The sequence below is a fragment of the Pempheris klunzingeri genome, chromosome 14 (assembly GCF_042242105.1).
Source record: "Pempheris klunzingeri isolate RE-2024b chromosome 14, fPemKlu1.hap1, whole genome shotgun sequence".
Taxonomy (NCBI): Eukaryota; Metazoa; Chordata; class Actinopteri; order Acropomatiformes; family Pempheridae; genus Pempheris; species Pempheris klunzingeri.
In genome coordinates, this window is record NC_092025.1 from 13,971,120 (window position 1) to 13,997,721 (window position 26,602).

A 26,602-nucleotide genomic window follows, 5' to 3' on the forward strand; every position below is an offset into this window, starting at 1 on the left:
AAACGCATTCAAGAATGCACAACAGTGAAAGATAATATTCCCCTTGTGTTATGACGGCAAAGAAAACTTTATTTCTGGCTTCAGGTCATTGAGTTTATGTTTAATCTTGAAACAGTGAAGAGCAACAGTCAACAGTAACGTGAGGGTATGTCCCATTGGACACTGATGACTGATCTCTTGATATTGTGATGTATTTAGGGGTTAGAGAGTCTGTCAGTCAGACATCACTGTCTCTCACCTTTTTACCTTTTTATTGTGCTTATTATTATAAAAGTACATTTTTTGAAATGCCTTATTTCTTGGTCAGGGTCACTTCTGTGCTTGCATGCTTAGGTGTTACGTTTCATCCCCATTCCCACATTTCTAATTCTGCACTGACCAGCTTTGCAGTGCTGCTCATTCAGACCCTGAAGGAAGCTGGCACTCGGCTTGGCATCACTCTGGCTGTGTCCGGGAGGTGGGAGTTATAGGAGGATGGGGGTCAGTGCCAGGACCGTCTTCACACCACAAAGAGCTTATATGAGCGGGCACCTCGACCAGCCAAAACCAGCTCTCATGAGAGGATGGTAAAACAAACACTTCCTGTGTCAACAGGACCCTTTCTAACTAACTGCACTGCTCAGAAAACAGTCCTGTGCAGCTGAAGGCCAATGGACCTTTATACTGAAGACATTTTGACACGACACTGTAGAGCTCAAGTGTAAATAATACACTAAATGATGACTGAATTCCAGTTTGCTGCTTCAGTTTCAAGGTCCTGGCCATGTGCGTGCTGTCACGACTGACACTGACACTTGGACAATAGAATGGAGCCATTGTTAATGCTAAAGTGAAAACGTCTGCTGTGAAAATAGGCCTATTCTAGAAAATAGCTCATTTGTTATTGCCTTCAAAAAATACCTATATTATTGTTATGAGAATTGTTATCAGTTTAGCCATTTTAGATTAGTATGGCGAACATGTTAGCAAACTGTTGCTTATTTACACACCCAGCTGCTACGGAGCAATGTTATCATTCATTAAGAGTCATGTCTGTATCCAGCTGGCGAAAGTCAAATATTTCATGTTTTTAGCTCTATTTTTGGTCTCTATCAGCTGTTGCAGATAATATCTGGTTCTTAAGCTAGTCACTAACTGTGTCTGTGCTGAGCGACTGTGTAGTAGTAGTATAGCTGGTTTCACAGCTGTCTGCTGCCTCCAAAGATAGCATTATGAGCAGCCAGAATGACCAAAAACAGTGAAGCTGTGGGCCGGATAGCTAGAAATGAGCTGAAACTCACTATTAAGTTGAGCTGCAGATTCAGATGATGATTCTCTGTAAGGTCACTACAAACAAACTCTTTCACTATGTCACACTGTCATTTGATACATTTTATTTATCATAAAAATATGAATTATAGTCAAATATAGTTAAAGGTTTGGTTTGGTTCAGGCAACTGAAACTACTTGGCTGAGGTAAGGGGAAGATTTTGGCCACGGTTAAAAGACACCAATATTGGCTGTTGGTAGGAGACTAAGAGCAAACTGCTGTCTTCTGCATCAGACATTTTGACACTTTATGTGCCCAAATGTCCACTTTCACCTTCACTGCAAAATGTTTCTCAGTGCTACAGCAATGCCACATTATTTCTGCAAGCAAGAAGACAGTGACTATTTGTAAATCACAAGAAGTCTCTTATAAAAAACAAAACAAAAAACACTTGTCATTTTCAGTGTTTGAACAAACAACCATTGCTGACATTTTTCTGGTGAGGACAGTTTTAATTTTTCTGTATGGCTGACAAAAAATAGAGCAATTCACTGGGATTGTTAAAAAGGAGCATGCAGCTCCCTCAGGTCTGCCCGTACTAAAAATATAGCCATGCAGACTTTCTTTTTACAAATACTCATGTTTATTTTGCACCAAAAAGGGAGTGTTTACCAGGCATCTTGGTAAGTTACATGAACATTTCACACCTTAAAAGGAAAGCGAAAGCACAGACGGTACTAATAACATTAACAGCAGTTCAGCTCTATTCAAGAGTCTGAGTAAGCCATGACAGAGCGACAGTGACCCAACATGTACAATACCAGGACCCTGAAACTTAAGCAGCCATTGGTAATTTCATTATTTACAACTATGCATGTCACACATTAAAATGTCTCCTATGAAAATGGCCTGTTTCTCACATTGAAACACGAGTTATCTCTTGTATAACAGACAGTTTGGCCATATGCTTCAATAATATATTATTTTATATTTTACTAAAGTGTGCTATATAGTAACACACTATACAACTCTTCTTTAAAATGTAAGAGTTCCTGGGTTTTAAAAATAAATGACCCACCTATTTATTCATATTTTTTGTTTGTTTCTGTTGCCTTGTATTCATACTGGTGGTTTTAATCTCATTAGCTTTTGAACGCTTCTTTCTCAATTGCGTCCTGAAAGGTGCTTCATTAAAATTGTTGTCTAACTGAAAACAATCTCTCACAGACCCGCCGCAGCCCATTGTGTAGTGCTGTGATGGCACATCAAACGAGCCATTACGCTGGCTGATCACTATGACCGACTGTTGAATATTGGATGACTCTCCAGGCCGAAGCTGGCAAAAGAGGCACCTGTTGCTCATTATGGCTGTCAGAGATGACGGGTCAGAGAGGCGAGTGGACAGTCAATAGCCACCTCCTTTGCCTATGCACATTCAATTGAGCCTTTGGAGCTGGCATCATCAATATGCAACTTCAAAGACCTCGCGAGTGTACTGGAGAGGTGCGGGCACGTATATGTGTTTGTTTGGTGTGTGTTTGGTGTGCGTTTGTGTGTGTGTGCGGCTCATTACTCATTTGTGTCCCCTGAGTGAGCCGTGGCCATTCAGTCCCTTTGTGCGCCGAGCGAGCGAGGAGACGAGAGGCCCATCTAGACATGAGATCACAGATTATACACTTAACGCTTCGCCAAGAGGGCTCAATGGAGCACAGGAGAGCAAAACTGAAGGAGAGTGAGGAATAAACAGGGTACGGGAGAGGGAAACGAAAGGGAGAAAAACAAGCAAGAGAATGAACTGCGAAGGGGCAGGAGGAAACCGATTGGACAGGAGCGAAAACAGCAATGAGAATGTGTGTGTGTGTGTGTGTGTGTGTGTGTGTGTGTGTGTGACAGGGCAAGACAGCTTCTGAATACTATTGTGCTTTCTTATCAGGATGGCAGGGTGATTTTATTGCCCACAGCCTTGCAATGTGCCATGGAGGGTTTAGTGCTTCGATGATGACCATAGAAAATCTCTAAAATTATATGGATTACACTGGGGCTAAACTGGCTCAATAATCCACATTCTGTTTTTTTCTGTGTGACCTCATTTTTTGTAAACAGCATTGATAAGAGCAGCAGTTAATTTTAATCACTGGCTCAGACTCATATTCAGGATAAACTTCTCATTATTTTGGTTTTCCAAGGCTGTGGGCTCGTTGGCTTTAAAAAGGAGGATGACAAAAATGTATATGTATTTTTTCAAAAGTATTAACAAGATATGTTACAGTGAAATTCACTGAGACATATGAGATCCACAGAAGATTAATCAACAACAATTATAAAAATCAAATAATGGGTCAGTGGTTGAGGTTATGTGTTAGCCTACATTAGCCTAAATGATGCTAATTTCAATATTTTTGGATTTTAGACTGATGGTGAGACAAACAAATACTTTGAATAAGTCATCTCGGGTTTTACAGGTTCTGAAATGTGACAATTTTCACTTTCCTTTGTTTTTTTTCCATTGTTAAATGAATATGTTTGGTGTTGGGCAGACTAAACAAGCTATGTGAAGACATCATCTTGGGCTGTGGGACTTCACAATGGGCATTTTCCTTTAACTATTGACAGTTTTAAATATAAATGATTAATTGAATGATAACATAAAATAATCATTAAATAAATGGATAATAATAAAAAAGGATTAGCTGGGGCTTAGGGTTAATAACTGCTGTGATATTATATGTACGTGTGATAGAAAGTAGGAAAAGAGAAGAGGGGAGGAGTTGCAGTGGAAAAGGGCAGTGTATGTGACTCGGTCTTGGCCTCTGTGATTGTAATCAGCAATGACATGCTGACTGACTGTAGCCTCCAGACACAGAGGAAGGACCGCATTTCCCATGGGCCTTTGTACCAGCGTATGCACAGATGGCACATGGGACGAGACACAGCCCCTACTCATGAAACCATGGTCAGAACAACAACATCCAGATCACACGGTCGGCTAACACACATGCACACACTAGTCGGTAAAATCAACAAGACCAGCCATGAGTGTATGGAATATCTAGGAGCTGTTATGCATGAAGCGCAGGGCTTTCACCTTAGACTTTACAGGACGGGAGGAAGAGAGAAGTCCAGAGCACTGCAGAAATCACAGCAGAGCAGCTTTAGGTAGTACGAAGAGGAAAATAAGGTTTCAACACACACTGCAAAAATACACCAATGATTACGTAAATCCACATTGGGCATATAGGGGCGGTTTAGGCCAGCACAAGCAAGCCGGGATTTTATGGGTGTGTGTGTGCATGTTTCTGTGTTTGTGTGATACATATAATGTCAGAACTTCATAAGGAATGCTTGATGCAGACTATAAACGCTTCTCACCACCATAAAAATTGCAAAAAGGCCAGGAGGGGCATTACATGATGAATTCTGAATGCTTCCTGAACTATGTTCAAATGTTTATGAGTAACGGACTCAAGATTTTATGTCATGACGTGGGTGAATGTGTAATTCCCATTTCTCTGTCAGACAATATCTCAGTTCATTCTGTGAACTAGCTCGCTATTTTGAGTTGAAACATTAGCATAGAGTGACAGAGTATTATGACATGCATTAAATCTGCCAGGCGCACTACAACACAACAGTGATGATACAGATCCCTTAAGGCAGTAAAGTCTCCTCAGTGATGTGTAAGTGACTGGATTTAGAAAAAAAAAACTGATAATAAGTAAATTACTGTGTTGTTTAAGAATTCCAGGAAATCTGCCCTGACTGGTACTGCACATGCACAGTATTTCCAGATGATGCATAATATAATAACTGCTTGGTGTTTATTAGCCCCGATAGCGATGAGGCTCTGCTGATGGTGATGTCAGTCTGCCACTTTGGCCCAGATTGTAATATCTAAACATTTATTTGATGGACTGCCATGAAATTTGACACAGCCGCTAATGGGCCCTTGAGGGACAGTCCTATTGACTTCAGCTATTTCCTGACTTTTCAACTAAGAGGTTTGACGTTTTTGGTTTAATGTTTTAATGTTTTGAAAGGTACTGGATAGACTGCCTTGAGATTTGGCACAGACATTCATGTTCCCTTCAGGATGAATAGTTATAACTTTGATGATCCCCTGACTTTTCATGCAGTGCCATCATCACGTCAGATTTTCACTATGTCCCACTTTAGACTTAAATACCTGAAAAAACTAACGACAATCCCTTTACATCAGCTGTATTTTGTTTTAGTGCTAATTAGCATGTTAACAAGCTAACATGCTAAACTGGTGGTGGACATGGTAAAAGAAAAAACTGCTAAACATCAGTATTTTAGCATTGTCATTATGAGCATGTTGACATGCTGACATTTGTATTTATGTAAAAGCATCACATCCACGCTAATGGATCATGGGAAACTGAGAGATCTTCATTCAACCACTCTCGATGACTGGACTGATAGGTCTGATGGGTCTGTAAAGCACCTCCTTTCATCTTCCACCTACACAACACTGATGTGTATACTGGACTTTTATAGACCATCATCAGAAGAAAAAAAACATCCAGAGAGGTTCAAACAACTGATAGAAACTAGAATCAACACCACAACATTCATGTTGCATTTTTTATACACACGGTGCGTTTTCTCAGCAGGAGAGTGCAGATGGCAGTTTATTACAAGCCAATACGTCAGTCAGCAGCTCGATGCAACAACCGCACTTCCTTTTTTGACATTAACAATGCTCTCATCTCTCCCACTTCTCTCTCACACATAAACCATCCAATCACAGAGCCCGTACAGATAAAATGGGAGAAAATAAACCAGGCCAAAGGTTTGTTTTAAAGTACTTATCCGCCCTACTCGTGGAGCAGGATTTGCATTGCGTTTTTTTCTGTTTGTTTCCTTTAATATGTATAGACCCAAATTTGGATTGAAAATTACAACAACCAACTATGGTGCAAAGCAAACCCGAAGCTATAGAATGCATGAATGTTTGTGAGCATTTGATGTAGAGTAGTGCCAGATGATATGCTAAAAATTATCATGCATGAGCCATAATGCACTTAATAAAAAAAATAGCTATGCATGCATAAACATTGTGGTCCAAGGGGCAAAGAAGGCTCGTTTTCAATCAGTTAGCATGTTTTTGTCAAGGGCGCAGTGCGGGGAAGGTGACAAATTCCAATCAAGCAACTGCTATCTCCAATTTAGCCAAGAAGTGTACGCTTTACAGTTTCATTAGATTAAAACACAGCCATTTGTGTTCTCAGTGCCAGGAGCTGTACCCTGGGCACATTTTCCATAAAAATAACCATGAATGTGCCTCTGTACATACATCAAAGAAAGGCAAAGCTATTGAGCGTTCCCATGTATTGGCTTGTCAGTTTCTATTAACACTGCCAGAAACCAAAGGGGGAGAGCTGCACAAAAGAGGAGTGAGAGAGGGCGAGATAAGACGGTAATACCTGCTGAGATCTGTCTTTATGAAAGCCTTCTAGAAAGTCTCCAGTTCACTGCAGACCAGTTCAGTCTGCTTTTTCCCGCCTCCAACATCTGACTCAAAGCTTGTGCAAGTGCAAGCTTTAAACATACTGTACGCACACACACAGACACATGCACACCAACACTCGCACACACTAGACAAACTCAGCCAAAACACACACATACTCAGCGCTCAAAGGACAACAGCCTTTTAAACAATTCATCGCAAAAAATCTTGTAGGCCTTAGTCATTCGCACATACACTCTCATACAGTTCGTCACTAACACACTCATACATGCTCTCAACAGCTGCCGCAGAGATTCACATGAATGACAGCGTGAGTACACACAAAATGAGAAACCAGTGGAGAGAGAGGAATAGCAACAGAACTGGAGAGATACAGAGAATCTTCCCAAAATAATCCAATAATAATGAGGCGCGATTCCATTAGCATATGAGCAGCTTTTATGAAAAAATAAATAAAAAATTCAAATTTTTCAACAGTCTTGTTTACTGGAGTGGGAGGCGAAGGAGTTTTAAAGGAGCAGAGAAGAAGAGGAGAACAGTGGAAATGCAAAGAGGAAGAGATCAAGAGAGGGGAAGAGAGACGGGAGCAAGAAAGCGAGGTCAGTCGTTGCAAACAGGGCAGAAAAGAAATGCGCAGCAACAGTAATGGTGTGAATGCTCGCTTAGGGAAAGGAGAGAGAAATGACAGATAAAGAGCAGACAGGCAAACACAGCAGAATCTTTTCAGCACAACGGACAGTTCCTGCCCTCTTTGCAGACAGATACACTATGCTGAGGAGCTACGGTAGAAATCCTACACCAAAGCTGCAAAATTCATTGGCACACAGCTGAAAATGCACTGACTGCTGGATTAATAGTGTCAATATTTTTCAGGACTAAAAGTCTGTGACTGAAAAATATGACCCTGACTTGAAATCCGAAGCTGTGAGAGCTCCAGTGTTTGTAGACGCTGCAGCTGAGAGAGAACCGTACTGTTCACTGCTCATATTCTCAGAAAAAAAAAATCCAGGTCAGAAACACATGCATGCACATACACACTGCTGAGGGACTGAGGATCGCAGCCAAGTGATCACAACTCTGACTTCATCCAGCTGCAGTTTAAAATGTCTGCCACCTGATTGGCCAAAGAGGCTTAGTAACGGATCTAGCAATAAGCCTTGTCACATGCTATTGGGCAACAAATAGTTTTTTTTTTTTTCTTCTCCTTTTTGTCTTACTGAAAACCACATGTGATAGTCTACACATTACACACATTGTTTATGGAATTAATTAGCTTTCACAATTACCACATTAGAATACAAACAGCATCAGAACATCTGCATTCAAATTCATATTTTATAGTGATTGTAATTTGCATTATTTTGATCAGTCTGATAGAAAATACCGCAGTTAAAAGGTGGTCAGACATATGACACATCAATCATGCAAAAAGAACATACACAAAGAAATATGACCATGTAAAGTTAGTTTGTTTAAAGTTACACTGTTCCTCCATTAAAAAGATTGTGTTTTTGCCTTGTGGGTAGTTAATCTCTGTCTGTCAGCATCTAAAAGAAATCTTTACAGATCTCTGTTACATTTGAAGGACAAACAGGCTGTGACTCAATGAACAATCTATTAGATATAGGTGGTGAACTGAATTAAACGTTATTTACTGATATTCTTTAACCACGAAGGGCTTGGATATTTTATTTCAAATTCTATGCTAAAAAAGGGAAAAAAAAAACAATTTAGCATTTCAGTTCAATGACAGAAAGTATGTGCTTGAGACTAACAGTGCTGGAGAGTTGCTTAGTATCATGCCTCCCGGCCAAAATAATAATCCACTGCTCTTTCTCATGAATAAATTTACATCCTTCTTCATAGAACACAATACCAATTCAAACTATAGCCTTTTCAATTGAGATTTTGCAGTTCATCCAGTGTCATCCAATGTGAGTTGAATTCTTCACCAGAACAGAAAAACAACAGGGAGAAATAAACAGGACTAAATAGAATAAACATACGCAGTGCGGGACACTTAGCGCATCAGTGGCAGTGTCACTGTGGTAATCGAATAACACTACAAATGCTGGAATCTGCAGAAGGTCAAACTTGTGATCTTTCTTAATTCAACACTTAATGTTCTCAATGTTGCACTGCACAAATCACTGCATGAACACAGATCCATCCTCTCCACATAATCATCCCAACAGACAGGTGAAAATCAAAAAGCTGTGGTAGAACAGGAACACCTACCCTCGGTCATGGAAGTGTCTGGCCTTACTAGACCAGGAACTGTTGTGTGGTATGTGCTAGGACTTATGGTTTAATAGAAAAGAGCCAAATGCAACTTCTCCCAACAAGACACAAAGAGAGCAAAAGAGAAGAAAAATAACATTTAAAAGTGCCATGGAGCAGAGAGAGAGAAGAAGAAAGACCAAAGAGAAAAGCTAAGAGGCAGGGAGAGAAAATAGCATCAAGAAGAGGTAGTGATTGAGAGGGCAGCATTGAAAGGACAGCATGAAACAAATGAGACAGGCTATTGAATTCTGCCGGACGCAGAGAAAGCAGAGAGACAGCACGAGTTGTATGGTGAGGTGTAGGAGCGGAGGTGTTATGGTGGTTAGGGGGTTTTTGCCCTCTCCTACTTGGAAAAAGCTGATTCTTTCGAGGACAGGAGGTAACTCAATTTCCTCTCTTTTCATTTTTTCCTTTAGACAGGCAGTAACAAGGGCATCCTTGTGCGTTATGTCACTGGAGCCTCAGAAGGAAGGACTCAAGGCTGAGATTCGGTACTTTAACAAGGCCTTCGCGTCTTGTCTCCTGACTCGACTCAAATGTTCTCCTTTCAGAGAAGCTGACAGGAAGTGAAGTCCTACAGGGCATCCTGCACGTTGCTTACATCTCACTGGGCTTATCAGAGATGAAAATAGAGACAAGAGAGGATAGCTGAGAGTAACAAGTCACTATGAACTCCTTATTTTTCCTCTGCACCTAGAAGGAATGACTAGTCACGGCAACAAATTTGTGGTACTTTAACTGTCTGGTGTATCAATAGTGTGTTAATGGAGGGCTTGACAACTGCCTTTTCATTGAATTCAATGAATGTGTATCTGCCTGTGGGATGAGGCAGGTGTAGACTAGCTGATGCTAAGTTCAAAGGTTAGCAGATAAGCCCTGCAGACCTGACTCAAGCCAGGCTGGTGGCAATTCAGGATCACTAATCTGTTTGTTTGGTTTGGTTTGCTTGAGTGTGTGTGTGCTGTAGCAGATAGGATGTGTGCATGCATGTGTGTAAGTACTTGCACCCACCCACACACACACACACACACAAAACTGTGCATGTGTTCACTAACCGCTGAAACAATGGAGAGTACTGTTCCATTGAGCCACAGCCGATGGAGGATAAGAGAGGCAAGCGAGCAGCTCCAATGAGTCCCAGTAATCCATCATCATAAGACACAGTCGGGAGTGACACACACACACACACACACACACACACACACACACACACACACACACACACACACATGCATGCACATACACACACACACATGCATGCACATACACACACACAGTAGGCTGGGAAGGGTTACTGGAGCATGATGTACTGTATGTTATTTTGCAGACAGACCACACACAGCGCACACGCATACTGTAAACACAAGATAATCATAAGTCAAGTCAGATAACCAGATAATGTAATTCTGAGCAGAAGGAACACACAGACACTTCTAATGCTGAAGCAAAACTTGGCTCTCAATATAATTTTTTTTAATAAAAAAATATAGTTTCTAATGAACAGTTTGGTCCAAAACATCAGCAGCAACTTCAGCTGCTTCTCTGTTAAGGTGTTTCTGTGCTACTACAGGCCTGTCAGTGCATCGGCTTTACTTCAGACTTGTCCTCCACGGTGGACAGTAGTGAAGACACGCTGTTTGAAGCTCATGTTGTTTGAAGTACAGCAGACACAGCAGACACAGCAGTAACAGCGTAGCAGTTGTCAGAAGCTTGTGCTTTGCAAGAAAAACCTTGAAAGGGAACCATCTGAAGTTTGCATTTGCGGTGATCAACCAAGATAAAAAAGTTTCACATATTTTGACCAATGTTACTTTTTTACATAAACCATATTTTTCACATCAGCTCCTTCTGTTTTTACACTGGGATGTTTATTAGCATGCCCTTGGGGGGATCTACTACATTAATAGTTTATCTCACAGCTTCCATTACGATGGAATAATTTACAAACAGTGCCATCGTCGTGGAGGATATTTTCATGGATCCTAATGGATAACTAATAGATATGAGTAAGATAAGTAAGACTTAAGTGCAACTGCAATAAAATATGAAACTGTCTGAATGACAAGACTGACTTGAGCTTCAAATGCTCCACATCTGCAACAAATATCTATTATTCATAAGGCAGATGAGTGGCTTAAATGCAGATTACTGTGCACAAGATGTTTCATTAGCGAACAGAGCTAATGAAGTCATTAAAGTTAAATGGCTCAACCCAGTTGTCATACAGTTGAGCACCAGTGGCCAATATGGTACAGCAACTCCAGTTCACGTCTAATTCCATTGAAATGATATTAAACTTAGTAATAACAAAAATTGCTAGAATAGTATTATATTGTAACGCACTTAAACAGTAGTTTCAGTGCAGAATGTTATCGGGACACTTCCTCAGGGTGTCCAGATGAGGATGTCAAAAGTCAAACTCACTCACAAAAAACAATTTCCTATCAAAAGGTCATATCAACATAAAATCCATTCTCAAATATCACAGCCCATTGCCAGCATGTACTCACAGCTTTGAGCTCACACTCTTCCACAAGAAGGCCAAACACTTGGAAAATAAAATAAACATTTGGTTTCAATAGGATTGCGAGATTAAGATTAAAAAAAAAAAATAAAAATTCAGGTGCTTTTGCAAAGTCCAAAATATCATGAGGAGAAACTCTAGGGATGGGGAGAGGAGGGCGAATGAGTCACTTTTGAAAAACAAATACAGACAGTTCATAAATCATAAATGTTACGTTTGGAGGCAGAAAAAATCCCTGTGCAAATCCAGTCCCATAGGCAAGCAACACAATCATGTCTAAAGCCAGGGGTATGAAGTCAAAACAAACAAAAAATATATATGTGAATAAAAACAATAATAATAAAAGTGTACATGATTCATAACAGTACTACCCATTAGTCAAACACTCATTTAGTTCACTGTGTGACTGAGAATGAATTAAAATTTCCATATGTGACCCCTGTGGTAGCACAAACACACACGCATACTGTAAGAAAGACCTTCTGGATCCATACATTAGCTTGATTATACGAGTGTACTTCTCTGCATTCAAATTCTGTATTCCGACCTAATCATTTTCTTGGAACCAGAGCGTGAATGCAGCGGGGGCAGGGTGAGGGTCGAGGAGGAGAGGGAAGCAGTATGATGGAGGGAGCGCGAGGGTAACACAGTGAGTCACCACTGCCAGGTGTTGGCTGCTAAACGTCTTCCTCCACCTCCTTGTACCAGCAGCTGTGTGAAAGTGCTCGCAGGAGGTGTGAGGCAAAGCCTGTCAAATCAATTTTTTATGTGATTATCTGCTTTGTGTTGCTGTGCTCACAGTCACGTACAAAGTTTGGGAATAATGACGTAAACTTATTATCTCATTATTCGTTTATCCCCCTACAAATCATCCAATCACAAAACTATGAACACAAATTACTTGTAACTTAAACACCAGAACAAAACTGTTATTGCTTTAAAGTGTGTAAAGAACTAGCCTGATTGCTACTGCATCAATTTTCCATACTTCAATTGAAGTTTGATAATTGTCATTATTGTAACAATTGTAATTTATTTCTTCACTTAAAAGCAGAATAAAACTGGCCCTTTTTTCAATACTGTTTTTCTCTTTTAACGCTAATAGCCTGACTTTACATGGCAGTGTGTTGGTCAGTCTACAGCTTTGGCCCAGAATGAGATATAGTCTAACTATAACTATATGGTGGATACCATGAAATCTGATACTGATACATGGTGACCCCTGAATTTTCCTTTGGTGCCACCAGTTTGTTTACAGTGTTGGTTTGTCTAAAACGTCTAAAATTATTGGATGGACTGTCACGACATTGAGAAATACATTCATGTCCTACCAAGAGGATTTGTAATAATGTTGATCATCCCCTGATTTTCCCTCTGGCACCGTCATCATGTCAAAATTTCAATTTATCCAATACTTCCTACAACAACTTTTGACCAAATATCATCATCATGCTCAGCTATACTTTGTGCTAATTAGCAAATGTTTAAGATGGTGAACCCAGTGAACATTATACCTGCTGAGTATTAGCATGCTCGCATTGTTATTGTGGGCATTACAGCATGCTGACATTAGCATGAAGCTGCTAGCTTGGCTGTAGACTCTAAGTCTTGCTGATATTTAAACAGTGCAGTTTTCTTCCTTTAGGTGATACAATAAACTGGCCACTAGCATTGCTGTGCATGCGGTCACTACCAGTTTGGGCTGCATTCCTCTAAGATTATTGTGCTGCCATTTTTCCTTAAATGGCTAAAGGTGCAGCATGGACTGAATATGTCTGCTTTTCCTGTCTCTGGTAAGTAATTATAATCACGTCCTAATCAGCAGTCACTTTGGATTTTTATGACAAATTTGGTTACTGGATGAGAGACAATGTAAGATTGTAAAATTGTACAAGTACTAGTGGTTAGACTATGTCAGATTAATATGTTGCCAAACGGAGGGAGAAGGTTCAGCCCTCATACAGAATGTTATTGTCGAATCAAGTCTCAGTAGATTAGGACACTGCTCTTATTTCCCTTGCTGACATGGAGAAGAGCACACAGACCTGGCTTTATTGTGTGTGTGCGAAGACCAGAGCGGCTGCAGTACTAGCCAGGCAGTATCAAATCCAAAGAGAAGGAACACAATAAAAAAGCATATTGTGCCACTTTCTCGTCTGTTTAACTAGTCTTTTTTGTAGGACAAAATATTACCATGGCCTTTCTTCTCAAGCTGTGCTGTGTTATGAATAAAATCCTGTCTGACAGCCTAAAAATCCTTGTTTATCCCTCCCCCTTCATCTACAGCTCTCCGTCATTACTGAATTGGATTTATTAGATGAAATTCTTTAGGGATCATTGCTCTCATCTGCATTCACTGGTTAAAGTCTATTTCATGGGGAGAACATGCAGTCCTGATACATTGTTCACTCAGTGCAGACTACAGATGGAAGCAATAAGAAAGTAAAGAAGAAAATGTTTTGGTTTGATAGCGAGTTTAGATCTACTAACCACTCTAATGTGGTGTTAAATAACTCAATACAACTACTGACACTGATTTTCATGCTGCAGGGTATGTATGGGCATAGCAAGGAGATGCTAGATGTCTACGGTATGAAATAACATTAGGAGTGGATCTTGAATACTGAAGTTACACACACACACACACACACACACACACACACACACACACACACACACACACTACAAAGTTTGCTATAATCAACCATCGGCCACTGCAGTATGCAGCATGATGAATAGCTTCACAGTTAGCTATACTTCACAGTAAAGCAGATGTGTTTGTGTGTATGTGTGTGTGTGTGTGTGTGTGTGAGGAGCCAAGGGAGAGAGGCGAAGTAGGCCAGCATGAATATAATATCACCCCTGCCAGGCAATGATGTGGGCTACAAGAAGGAAGGGAGCGGTGTGTGTATTTTCTGTGTGCCTGTGTGCGTTGGTGTGTATGTGCGCACTGCCAGAGAAAATGTGCAGATGAGGGTGTAGGAGACTAAAGCAAAAGGTTTGTAGGAACACTCATTTATCAGCTCTCTGGGATGTTGGGGGCACACACTCACCAGCGCATAAACACCAGGTGATTCAAATAAAGCAGCTTGCTATAATGTGAAGATTAGTGCATTGTAGGGGTGCCAAACTGACAGAGACATACACACACACACACATAAATGGAAACTGATGCACACGCAGCAACGAAACCATGTTTCAACAGTGTTTTTGATCTAAATGTGCTATATGAGGGTTCCATAGAAATGACACCCACCAACACCCACCCTCCCCCGCAGACAATCATACACACCGACACTGAACACATTTTACAAAGAAAAAAAAACACAAAAGAGCCAGACACAATAGCACGAACCTGCCAGACATGATGAAGTGTGGAAACAAGGATAATAGACGGAGTAGACGAAGGAAGCAAGACCAAGTCAGTACATAAGCTTCCTTTGATAATAGTGCAGAAATTAATAATTTATAAGGGCTAGTAAAATAACACTGGTAACCAATTTATTTTTAGTTATGTATAGTGTTAAAATAACTAGGTGGTTATAGTTTCACAAATGCAAAGACACGCTTGTTCATTATTGGTTCATATCGTACTTTGATAAGATTTTCCACACATACATTACTTTGGGTTTTTATTTCCTTATGCACTGTGTGGTATAAATTATTAGGGCTCAATATTTTGTTTCAAAGAACTATCTAGGAATTTATCCTCATTCATTTTGGATATATAAACCCTGGGTAAATTGGTAAAAAAAACCAAAAAACATTAATTTAACAAAAGCCAAAGTGAAAAACCAAACCAAATCACTTGCAATGCAATTTATTTTTTCATGACTTGAATGTTGGTTTATCTGCTGCAAGATCGAACTACTTGAACCCCATGTCTTCACTAATTTTTATATATTCTGATCAGTCCTCACCACCAGAGTACCTTAACTGTGTCATCTTGCATAAGGCTATTTCAGTTTAAATTTATCTACTCATCTCCAATTAATAGATCCAGGTGGGTTTTTTTTTAAACCTAAACAATGATTACAATTATTACAAGTTAAATTGAAAAATAATTAAAATTGATAATGAAAGCCCTAAAGAACAGAAGATGTGAATGTTTGGTTTAATACTAATTAAATTTGTAGATCAATAGTTGGCAATGAGCACATGCTTTGCATGTGAAATTCATGTTTAATTGATATCTCAATGTCTACTCTTGTAGCAAATCAATGTCATTTATTTATAATAGATTTCTGACAGTTGAGGATTTCTGCATTATTGCCAACTGAATTGTAACAAAGCTATAAGAGAAGACCCTGTTATACTCCTTCCTATATGTCCTTCCTCATCTCCACTCCCTTTGCACGCCTTCTTTTTTCCTCAATGGGCCTAAGTTTCTCATGTTACCACCCTTCGCCCTTCTCTTTACCTCTGCATCGCAAAGCTACAGTCGGTAAGAAGAGATCACAGACATATGGTTAACAGCAAATAGTCTCACTCCGGGCTTTCTTTGCTTCAAATGTGGCAGAGATGAGTGGAAGGAGAAAGTGAGCGGAGACTAGGAACCAGAGAGGAATGGCACTGCAGACAGCTTCATTACCTCCTCACAATAGGGATCATCCACATTCATCCACCAGCCGCTTCACCCAACCAGGGAGTCAGGGAGCGAGGGACAAGATTACACCGAAGGGTTAGGGAGATGGATGTGCTTGGAGGAGATAAGGAATGGAGAGCTAAAGGAAGTGACAGAGAAGTAACAAAAGGTGCCGTTAAGCAAGTATGGGACATTTTTTTTCTGTGTTCTCCCATTCCCAGAAGGTGCTCTGAACCAAAACCTGACACGGCTTATCCTCGGAGAAAATCCCAGCATCTGGAAATAGCAGCCAACTACGGATGACGAGGAATTTAGAGAAGTGGAGCAGAATTGAGGCGCTCTAAGACACAGAGGGGTGAATGGTTTAGCCTGGATGCTTAACACCTCACTGTTTCACACACATACAAATCGTGTTATAATTCAGACCCAAAAAGGACTGGAATATGAACTATAATGAAACCAGGAAGAATCAGCATTCCACCTTAAAAACATTATATTGGCTCTGACAAGGTTTAACTTTTCGATTTTTAATTGCTTATTTTTGTTTTCCCAGATATTTCTAACAAAGTGGAAATGGTTTCTAGATTTGTCCTACGTGCCTCAGAGCTATAGCTGCAGCCCTCGCTTTCACAGAGGGTCACTAACCATTCTAACAAGCCAGTAGAGTCTAATCCCACAATGTGACATGTGACTGATGATGACAAATGACCAATTAAAGCTCAAAATGTCAAGATTTCGCTAACAAGCTTTGTGCTTCATACAAAAAGTGTCAAAGCTCTACCGTTTAAACACATCCATGGGACTCCTGCTGTATCTCACTCCTCTATCACCGGGAGCAGAGGAGGGAGAGCAGTGATACCCACAGAGTGATGAGGCTCCACAGGAGGGTCGGAACTCATCAGACCCCCACAGTACACCGTACAGCTGGACCTATGTTACACTCAAGAGGAAAAAAGCACCTGAAGGACAATCACTGACTTTTCAATTTTCCCTCTGAGACTCCTTGAATCATTCACATCACTTCTCTCCCTTTATTTTATCATCCGTCTCCCTTGGTTACTGTTTCTACGATAAAAATGCGCATCCTTCCATCTTTTTCCACTTCTCTTTCATGCTCTCTGTCTCTCTCCAGCTCAAGCAGGGGTCAGGACAACCCAGCTGTGTGATAGATAGCAAAGTCATTCATGACCTTGCAGTGGAAGCCACACCCTCTATCCCCCCACCTCTTTGACAGCATGCATGTATGTGTGTGTGTGTGTGTGTGAAAGAGAGGGAGAAAGAAGGCTTGGAGTGTGCGTGTGGTCATGCAGTTAAAGTGGCAGGTCACCATGTGAAAACGTTTTGACTTGTTTTTGTTCCATGGGTCAGCACTGGCACCGTTAGCTCACTGCCTGTGGCCCCCAGACACAAACTGACTAAGCTTCTCTGCAGCATTACAGCTAATCTTTCCCAAAGATAACCCCTGCAAAACACTTGGAGAAGACAAACAAAATGTACATCTTCTTTCTGAGACATTTGTGTGTTGAAATTGCAGGGTTTCTCCAGACACTTTTCTTCTCTTTGCTGCAACATTAGCCTTAGGCTGATGCCCCCCCCCCCCCCCCCCCCCCCCATGACGACAGGAAACACCGGCAATTCTGCTGTACAGAACTTCACAGAACTGAAATTCAGTTAAAATACGACCAAAATTATATTTGCGGCAGATACAATTGGCCAATTAATCAAGTAGTTGTTAGACAGAAAAATAACAGGCAACTATTTCCCATCGGTTCATTATTTCAATCATTTTTTAAGCCAAAATGCCAAAATGCCCTTGTTCTAGCTTGTGAAGATTTGCTGCCTGTCTTTGACATATGTGACAGCAAACTGAACACCATTTGGTTCAAGCATGTTGACAACACATGTTCCACTGCATTTTAGGAAATTATGATGTACAATTTTCACTATTTTCTGCTGTTTTATAGACTAAATTATTAATCAAGACAATAGTTGTCAGGTTAGTCAACGGTGAAAATAATCATTAGTTGCCTCCCTGCCTGACCCGCCTTGTTTAGGCTGTTTTGTTTGTTGTTTTGCCATTTTGAAAGAGATTACACAAGAACTGTTAACAGGATATCCATGTGCATACAGTAAGGGTTACTTGTAGCATTTGAACATAAATATCACTACAATAATAATAGTATGAACAAATACACCACTGCTGAGCTCATTAGAAACTTCAACTAGCCTGTAGACGATTTTACAATTTCACGTGAAATCAGTTGAGTCACTTTACAGACAACAGAAAGCCACTGCTGATCCAAAACAAAGACAAATAAAGGCAAAAACTCATAGTAACAAAATATTTATGAAAATCTAAAAAGGCAACACAAGCACACGATGATGTAACAAGCATGATCCTGTTTGCATAATGGTAGTTACTGGAAAAGTGGTCCTAGTTTCAGGAACACCGATGGTGTGTCATCTTGACCATGGTCTCATTAGACATGGAAATAATAATACAAAGCCAACACCACCACAATTTATCTGACAATGAAATAGTGATGCTGTATATTAAAGCACCTTTAATTGTGTGCTGTGGCGACAGTAAACATAAAAACAATGTTAGAAAACTGCTGATTTTAAAGAAACATCTATTATATTTCTGCAAAGGTCCATCATCATTTTCTAAACACATTACCAAGGTCACACATTAATTTTCAGTTTATCTAAGTCTATTACTGGAAAGTCATCTGCATGGCTGTGCAAGCACACAGTGACGCATTGTTATTCCCCTGCATGGCCATGCAAGCAGATTACACTGCTGCAGGGAAATAGTTAGCCTCTGCCCTAGGTGAACCGCCACAGGGCAAAACAGGGAAAACAGTTAAATTAAACTGAATTTTAGACCGCCATTTCAAACAACCTCAGGATAAAATAGCATGTCACATTATATGTTTTGAAATTGGGTGACCTATTCCTTTAGAAATCTGTGTGGTATAAATCAGCATGACAGTGTCACTGCACTCCAGACAGAGGGTCAAGCAGTGTTGAACACATGGCAAAGCACAGAAGTACTTAAAAACATGTTTCCTTTGGGCTTTTTCCTATTTTCATACATTTACTTTTTGGTTTAGTTGTTAATCCTTCGGAAAGAGAAACTATCAATGGGTTGCTACTGTATGTGTGCAAGTGATCGCGCCGCTGTGTGTCTGTGCGTGTCTCAGTGTCAACATATGAACATCTGAGTGAGTGCGTGTTTATTTTTTGGTGTTTTTGTGTGGGTCTGACTTAGTGTGTTGTGCTGACTCTGACTCTGCTGGCCGTGGACTCAGTATCAGGTGACCTTGGTGATTGTGGAGTGTGTGGCCAAGAATAATGAGACATTTGCTAACAGAGACTCAGTGGGACCACTAAAGGGGCTCAGGTGGGGATTGACACTGCCAGAAGATATTGTATCCGGCCGGGAAGGAAGGTGAAAGAGAGAATGAAAAGCAAAGAACGGGCATGGAGACCCAGAGTGAGCCAGAGTGGGTCACAAGTCTTTTTCTGCACCAGACAAACAGGCCGTTTTGATCCCAAAAAAAGCATTACAACTAGATAAAGCTGTCTATAAATAAGCACAGCTGGTGCTGTACTCAGGCAAGGCTGACAGTACCTCTCGTAGACGCATTTGAAATATTTCTCTCAATTCTACGAATAAAGGATAGATATGACAGTACAGTTCAGATGGATCACATTTCAACCCTCTTCCTCGTGTCAACAAACATTCCTCCTCACCTGGCCTCCTCCAATATCCAACATCACAACATGTCGAAGCAAATAACCCTGGGGTACAAGTGGCCACCCATTAACTAGAAAAAGAAATGAGGTTTCAATCCACAGTACAGTGAGGGAAAAGAAAGCACTGTCCTCTAAAGGAATGAACCAGTAAATGGGTCCATCACCACACCATCAAGTATCCCATCCTGTAGAGTGTCGTCTATAATGGTGGTCCCCAACCTTTTTGGCCTAAGACCACACACAAAGCACAATTGAATTTGTCTAGGGCTTATAAGCAGCATGACCACAGAGATTTTGTTGCCCTGTTTTATCTGAAAAACCAAAATCTATTCGGTCATTTTAAACAGGATAAAAATAATATCCCGTTTATCATCTACAACAGCCCAAAGGCTTGACGTGCATTCATACTTCAAAGCTAAAAACAGGCGACAAATTGAAGGGAAAGGAATAATAAATGAGAGGAGAAACATAATAAATGCACAATGCCTCCATGGTGGGCTCGCTGAACGGTTTGATAAGCATGCAAATCATGTGAAACATATGTTGTGGCCTTTTGGAGGGATTTCTCCGACGTGCTTTCCACCACCATCATAAAAACACTAAACGGGGGAATATCTTTTAGAAATCTGTGTTCATCCCACATTTAGAGATTCAGAGACTTGTACAACCTGAAGCAAGCATTATGGAAACCAGTCTCGTGGTTACCCATCACCTAAGGCACCTAATGTTTCCGTTAATTTGTCACCCTGCCTTACAGAAAACATTCGCTGGTGATCTCGCTAAAATTTCCTCTAGCCATAAAGACATCAAGCATCAGCGCACAAAAGGAGACGGAGAGATAGACAGACAAAGAAAGAGCGTGAGAGATAGAGAGAAATGTTACTGTGACTGAAGTCCGGAAGTGGAAAGCAACACCAGGTGGTCGAGCGTCTGGAGGCAGGCAGTCAAAGAGCAGTGTTGCCTTGACAACTGTGATGCCTTGTTGATGATAATAGCTGAGCACCTCACCGCCGGCAGCCCACACACATAATGTACGTGTATATGTGCACTGCATGTACTGCATCTGCACGTTCACTTTATTTAACAATACGATTATTACTTTATTAAAGAACAACAGCGTGCCCTGCGCTCTTGGCTACACAGGCTGCTGATAAACTGATTCTGCTCTGCTGTTTGTCACTGTATCAGTAGATACAGTGAAGTTGATTTTCATTGTCTTCTCTCTCCTTTTCTCCTCTTTCTTTCTACAGACACAACAGTTCATCACTCTCCAGAAGCCAGCATCGTGCCGTATAGAACGGGGAGCATATCTGATCCAGCCGACAAGCCATCTGTTCACCCAAGCCGCAGTGGGATCTGATCAATACAGCCACAGTGGACGGAGAATGTGGCCGCTGTGGTCTCCCACATTGACTGGAATAATGAATCAGCTTTTGGGTCACAGTGGACTCATTGTACCAGCAGCATGACCACTGAGGTTCCTGCCTCCACACCTCTTTGTTTCAACTCTTTTAATTAAGGAGCTGGGCAACAGAATTCCCTAACAGGCTTAGCTATTGGCAGCCTTGCAACCAGAACTGACTGTTCAATTCAGGATTTAGCAAGTAAAGCTTTGTATGGCTAACACATACAGCTGTAATTTGTCAGGGTGTCAGGCCTTTGTGTGTTAATGCATCAGACCAACATTCACAAATAAAGAGTGGGCCTAAACATAGGCATTTATGTAAAACAGAGCACATTTCAGATGAACGCTCTGATGAGCTTTCACTGATCTGATGTGGACCAATCCAGAGTCCTTTCCTCTTTCGCTGCATCAGCTGGTGATTTCTGAGCACATAGCCACTGCAGCATCCTACCACCTCATCCTCCTCCTCCTCCACTCTCTCTCTTCTCCTCCCCCACCCTCCCTCAACCCCCTCTCCTCCTCCTCCTCTCCACCTGCTTTTAAATGCATGGCATTGCCCTGCCAGGCCGGTCTATGCAGGCAGCATCACTCCTCTCAGCCCCTCCAGAGTGACGGAGGAGGCCGTGGAACAGGATGGATGGTTATCAGCCTGTGCAGCCAGAGGGGGGGGGGGTTGTAAGGGAAGGAGACAAGGTCGGAGTGAGCCAGCAAAGCCCCCCTGCTTTTCTGTGTAATACCAATAATCGATTGGGAGATGAGAGGCGACCTGGATCTGGACGGCTCACCAGCCTGACTGAGAGAGAAATGGTTTAGCCCAGCTGTAGGCTGTCCTGCTCCAAGCATGCAGTGAGTAAATAGGCCACTGCCTACATGAAACCCTGAAATAGTTAACCTCCAGAAAGCACTGGTCTAAAATCAGGTTATAAATTATGTCTACATTATTCTACCTCTTCCTGAACAGAAAATGAATAATGATCAGAGCCTGCTCTTCATGGCAGATATGGAATATCATGCAGCACACGCCATTGCCTGATGCATGGAGGAGGGAAAACAGCCTGGCAGCATCCAGCACACACGTCCTATATCCTCCTAACGCATTAGTCCTCCAGACCAGCGTCTGCTGTGCATTTTGCTCATCTGTTTTGTAACGGGAAACACCAGTCATGTCAAAAAAAAAAACCCAGCTGGATTAAATCCTCTGGTGTGTAGGGTAGGCCCAGCATCGCAGACACAACCTCGGATGGAGGAGGAAAGCTGGAGGGGAGGTGGCAACGTACATCTGAACCATAAATAAAATAATCGCCGTTTGAAGCACAGCAATATAAACCGCTAACCGTGTCACAGCTACCTATACATCACTCCTCTGCGCACAGGATGCAGGGCCCTGCCTCCAACAATAGGCCTATGCATAATTTTGAGCCATTCTCATACACACACACATATGTCGATGGGTAGCACAATGCTAGTCGGCCTTTGTCCGTGTCGGGCTGGATTTGTTTCAGTGCTCGACCGACGTGCATACCTGCATGATTTTGCTTTTTAGGAAAAACGAAATAATTCCGCTTTGGTGTCGGTGTTGTGCGCAACATTGCAACCATTCGCGGTTTGGTACAACCTGCCTATGCATCACTTCGGGGTACATATCGGGGTCAGGAGAATTGCCTGCTTACACTTTCCCCCTATCCGCTACAGTTTGACTGCAAATGTATTTTTGCTTGTTGCACCGCTGAGGGGTTCTTTAGTCAACAATGGCTGGTAATTAGACTACCTCGATGCCTTGGTGGGGGTCACATGCTTCATTCAGCTCCTCTTGGCTTTACAATAATACAGCCTCAGCCTATTTATTCCCCAGCACACAGCCTCGTGTGTGCTCCTTTTTATCTGCAGAAAAGAAAAAAGCCCACATCCATCCTCCGAACAAACAAATGACATCATCCTCTGAAAGCCACACGACCAAGGGAGTGAAGCATCGTAAATAAAACATAGGGCTGTGATTCTACTGTTTTCTATGCCGTTCTGGTTTCTCCAACACTGCTCCATCCCGATCCCACTCACCAGGTTCAGCACAGTCTCCACGATGTCCCTGTTGCTAACCTCTCCGACCTGGATCAGGCCCACCAACACGGCGAATTTCATCTGGATATTCCTGATCGGGACAGCGGGGTTGATCACCCCGGCTGGGAGGACCATAGAGCCGGCTGCAGACACCATCCTTTCCCCGGTGGCGCCGGAGCCAGCGCCCGCGGCGACCTGCTGCTGCTGCGGCGGCGGCGGCTGCTGCTGCTGCTGCTGCGCGGAGGAGCCTGGCGGAGGAGGATGGGAGTCTCGGTCTGTGTCCGTGAGCGAGGAAGCAGAGCCCGGTGGTGCTGAAACCGGCTTCTCGCTCGACATTTCCCCTTTGGAAACAGGGAGGAGAGGAGCGGTCGCCGCTGTCTCTCACACCTGCTCTACAAGCTGCGTCTGCTGCTGCACAAAAACCATCCACTGCGCAGGGGGAAACAAGCGAGAGCGGCGCGTTAAAAACAAAAAAAAAATTCCGCTGAATTCACCCTAACCTCCTGAAAATGTGTAGGGATTCATAAGGCTGACAAAAAGGCTGGAGGTTTGACAGAATGGTAGCCTACGCTTCTCTCTCTCTCTCTCTCTCTCTCTCTCTCTGTGTGTGTCTGTCTCTCTCCTCTGTCTCTCTCTCTCTCTCATTGGCAGGTTGCAGTCAGTGCGGTCGTCGAGAAGAGAGCGCCATGTTGACGCCCCCTGTCTGCGGCAGCGCGCTCTAGCCGCGCATGCGCACTTGAGGGTTTTCTGGTGGGGTGCTGAGGCAGAATAACATGGAGCCATCCATGCATGGGTTCATACAGAGCACAGCACCACCTACACAACTGGGTGTTTTTTTTGGGGGGGTTTGTTTTTGTTTTGTATCTGAATATTTAAGGGCCCTGGAGATGTAAATGAAGATGAATGAAGAGCTGAAAACAGAGTTAAAAGGGAAGCAGCAGCAATAAGTATTACGTATTGTGGGTGCAGTTCAGGGGAAATTCAGAATGAGTTCATGCAGTTTAGGGAGTCTGGCTTCCAGACGGATGCTGTTTATATATTCAGAGGCTATCCATCTGTCCCACTTACGGCTGTCCCCTGTTTATCTCAGGTACCTTTGCTCGCTCATTAAGTATCACGTGATTTCTCTTTTGACGCACAGCTCTTCCTCTGTGACTTTCTCACTTCCGCTCCTCTTTCCCTGATGTCCACACCTCTCCCCTCCTGCAATTATTTTCATTCTTTGCACAACACCCTCTTATACCTCACCATCTCTCTTCCAAATCCTCCTCGTGCCTCCTGTTTCCCAAAGCACCATCTCTATTTCTTACAGTTCCTAAAGTAGAATATATTGCCCCAAAATTATGCTCTGTGTTTTTGCACAGCAGGAAAAGTAGGGCACTTTTAGCAAACAAGCCTCCAGGTGGAAAACCAGCAGTACACAGGCAGAAACTGTACAGTATGTATGTGTACTGTACAGTATATTTATATCGGTCTATGTTTACAAGTATCTTCCATTAATTCAGCCTGGATGAGGCTACAATGTCCTGCATGCTTAACGGCATCTGGAGGTTTTCTTTACATTTTTCTAAGGTCTTTCTGTCATCTGAGTCTCACTGAGCCCTGTCTCAGAGGTCCAGCCGGTGTCTCTCACACACACATAATCACTCACACGCTTGTATTATCCTCTGGTGGCTGCACAGGCTGTGACTGGAGGTTCACTACCTGTATGCATTCATAAGCCTGTTTCACACTCCACGTGTCCTTCCAGTTGGGCACATCTGCTGGGTAGGATTTTCATTAACAAGGTGGCTATAGAGGCTGATTCGTCACTGTGTCTGTGTGTATTTTCATGTAGGCACTGACAGCAGTCTCTGCGATGCCTCGCTCATTTTTCTTGAGATGCTTGACCGTTGATAGGGGTGACAAGGTGGGAATGACATGGGAGTGACATTTCCTGTCTGTGTGTGTGAGCGTGTCTTGCATTTGGTGAGCGCACTTGAGATTATTAGAGAATTTTACAGATGAGCAGAGGCCATCTCGATTTTTTTTTTTTTCCCCTCAACCCAATCTTCACTACAAAGGAAATGAAGGAGACAATCACACACACACTCTCTCTCTGTCAAATGCACACTCACACACAACATTTGCACCTGTTACACACTTCCCTCACACTCAGAGAAGCAATTTCTCAAACTAACACATGCTATCTTGGTCTCTCATGTCCGCGCACTTGGGTTCACGTGCACACACACGCATACACACACACGCACACAAACACAATAGGAGGCTCTCTCTCGCACACAAACACACTCCTCTTTGTTTTCAGACAAAGGCTTGCTTCTGGAGCTTTGTTATGATTCCACAAAGGACTTCTTTAGCAGAAAGAGAGGTCTTAACCGGGATCTAGTTGGTGATTGGTTAAAAGCACAAACATTGTTCTCCTTCTCTTCTCTTTCCTTTCCTCTCTCTCCTTCACCTCATCTCTTTCTTTTCCCTCGCTCACCGCCAATAGAGGTGCAGCACTTGTAGGCAGGCAGTCATTTACCTCTCTGTTCCGGTGTACCTTTCTATAGATGAGTGGAGGTAGTCCCAGTGTCTTGTGTGGGCTGATGATCAGAGCACTGGAGCTTCAGAGGCGACTGGGACTCGGTGAGTATCAGGCAGGGAGAGAGCAGCAGAGGGGGACGTCTGTCAGAAAGGGTTTGATCGGTGCAAACTGGAGAAAATGCAGTTTGTTTCTTTGCAATTTGTTTTTTGTGCAGTGGTTGTGGTTAGGTTCAGACTGACAAGTATCTGCTATCAGCTGTAATCTTTTGAATGACTGATAATTGGATCAAGGCCTGAACGGAAATGATGCCATAATTTTTAGATGTTGAAATAGCAGAATAAAGGTTTTAATTTAACATGTTACTTTGTCTATCCTGCTTCCCAAACTCTGTCTCTGCTATTAGGACCAATTGAAAAGCAGACTTTAAGGCTGACCTTGGGCAGTGATAGAAACACAGGTAATAATTTCCGGTTTTTGCAGACGGATGTGAGTCATCATTAAGTGTGTGGGTGTTAGTCCATGTGCTCTCCTGTGTGTCTGTCCATGTTTGTGTGTGTGTGTGTGTAAGGCAGAGATAGAGATGAGAGATGGAAAGAAACTGATTACAGAGCTGAAGTCTTCAGTAAACAAATGGTTCCCTCTAACATTTAGTAAAAAGAAACTTTATATTTTTCATTTATGATGGTTCTAACCAAGGTCATTTATAACCATAATCTTG

General features: G+C 42.1%; 1 protein-coding gene across 1 annotated transcript in view; it reads right to left on the bottom strand.

The window, feature by feature from the left end:
* nbeaa (neurobeachin a) overlaps window positions 1-23,690 on the bottom strand; it is an 87,657-nt gene extending 63,967 nt beyond the window's left edge. Inside the window, 2 exon segments of the mRNA XM_070843141.1 lie at window positions 23,355-23,555; window positions 23,595-23,690. Coding sequence (XP_070699242.1) covers window positions 23,355-23,555; window positions 23,595-23,690 — 297 coding nt within the window.
* Window positions 23,691-26,602: the final 2,912 nt, after the last annotated feature.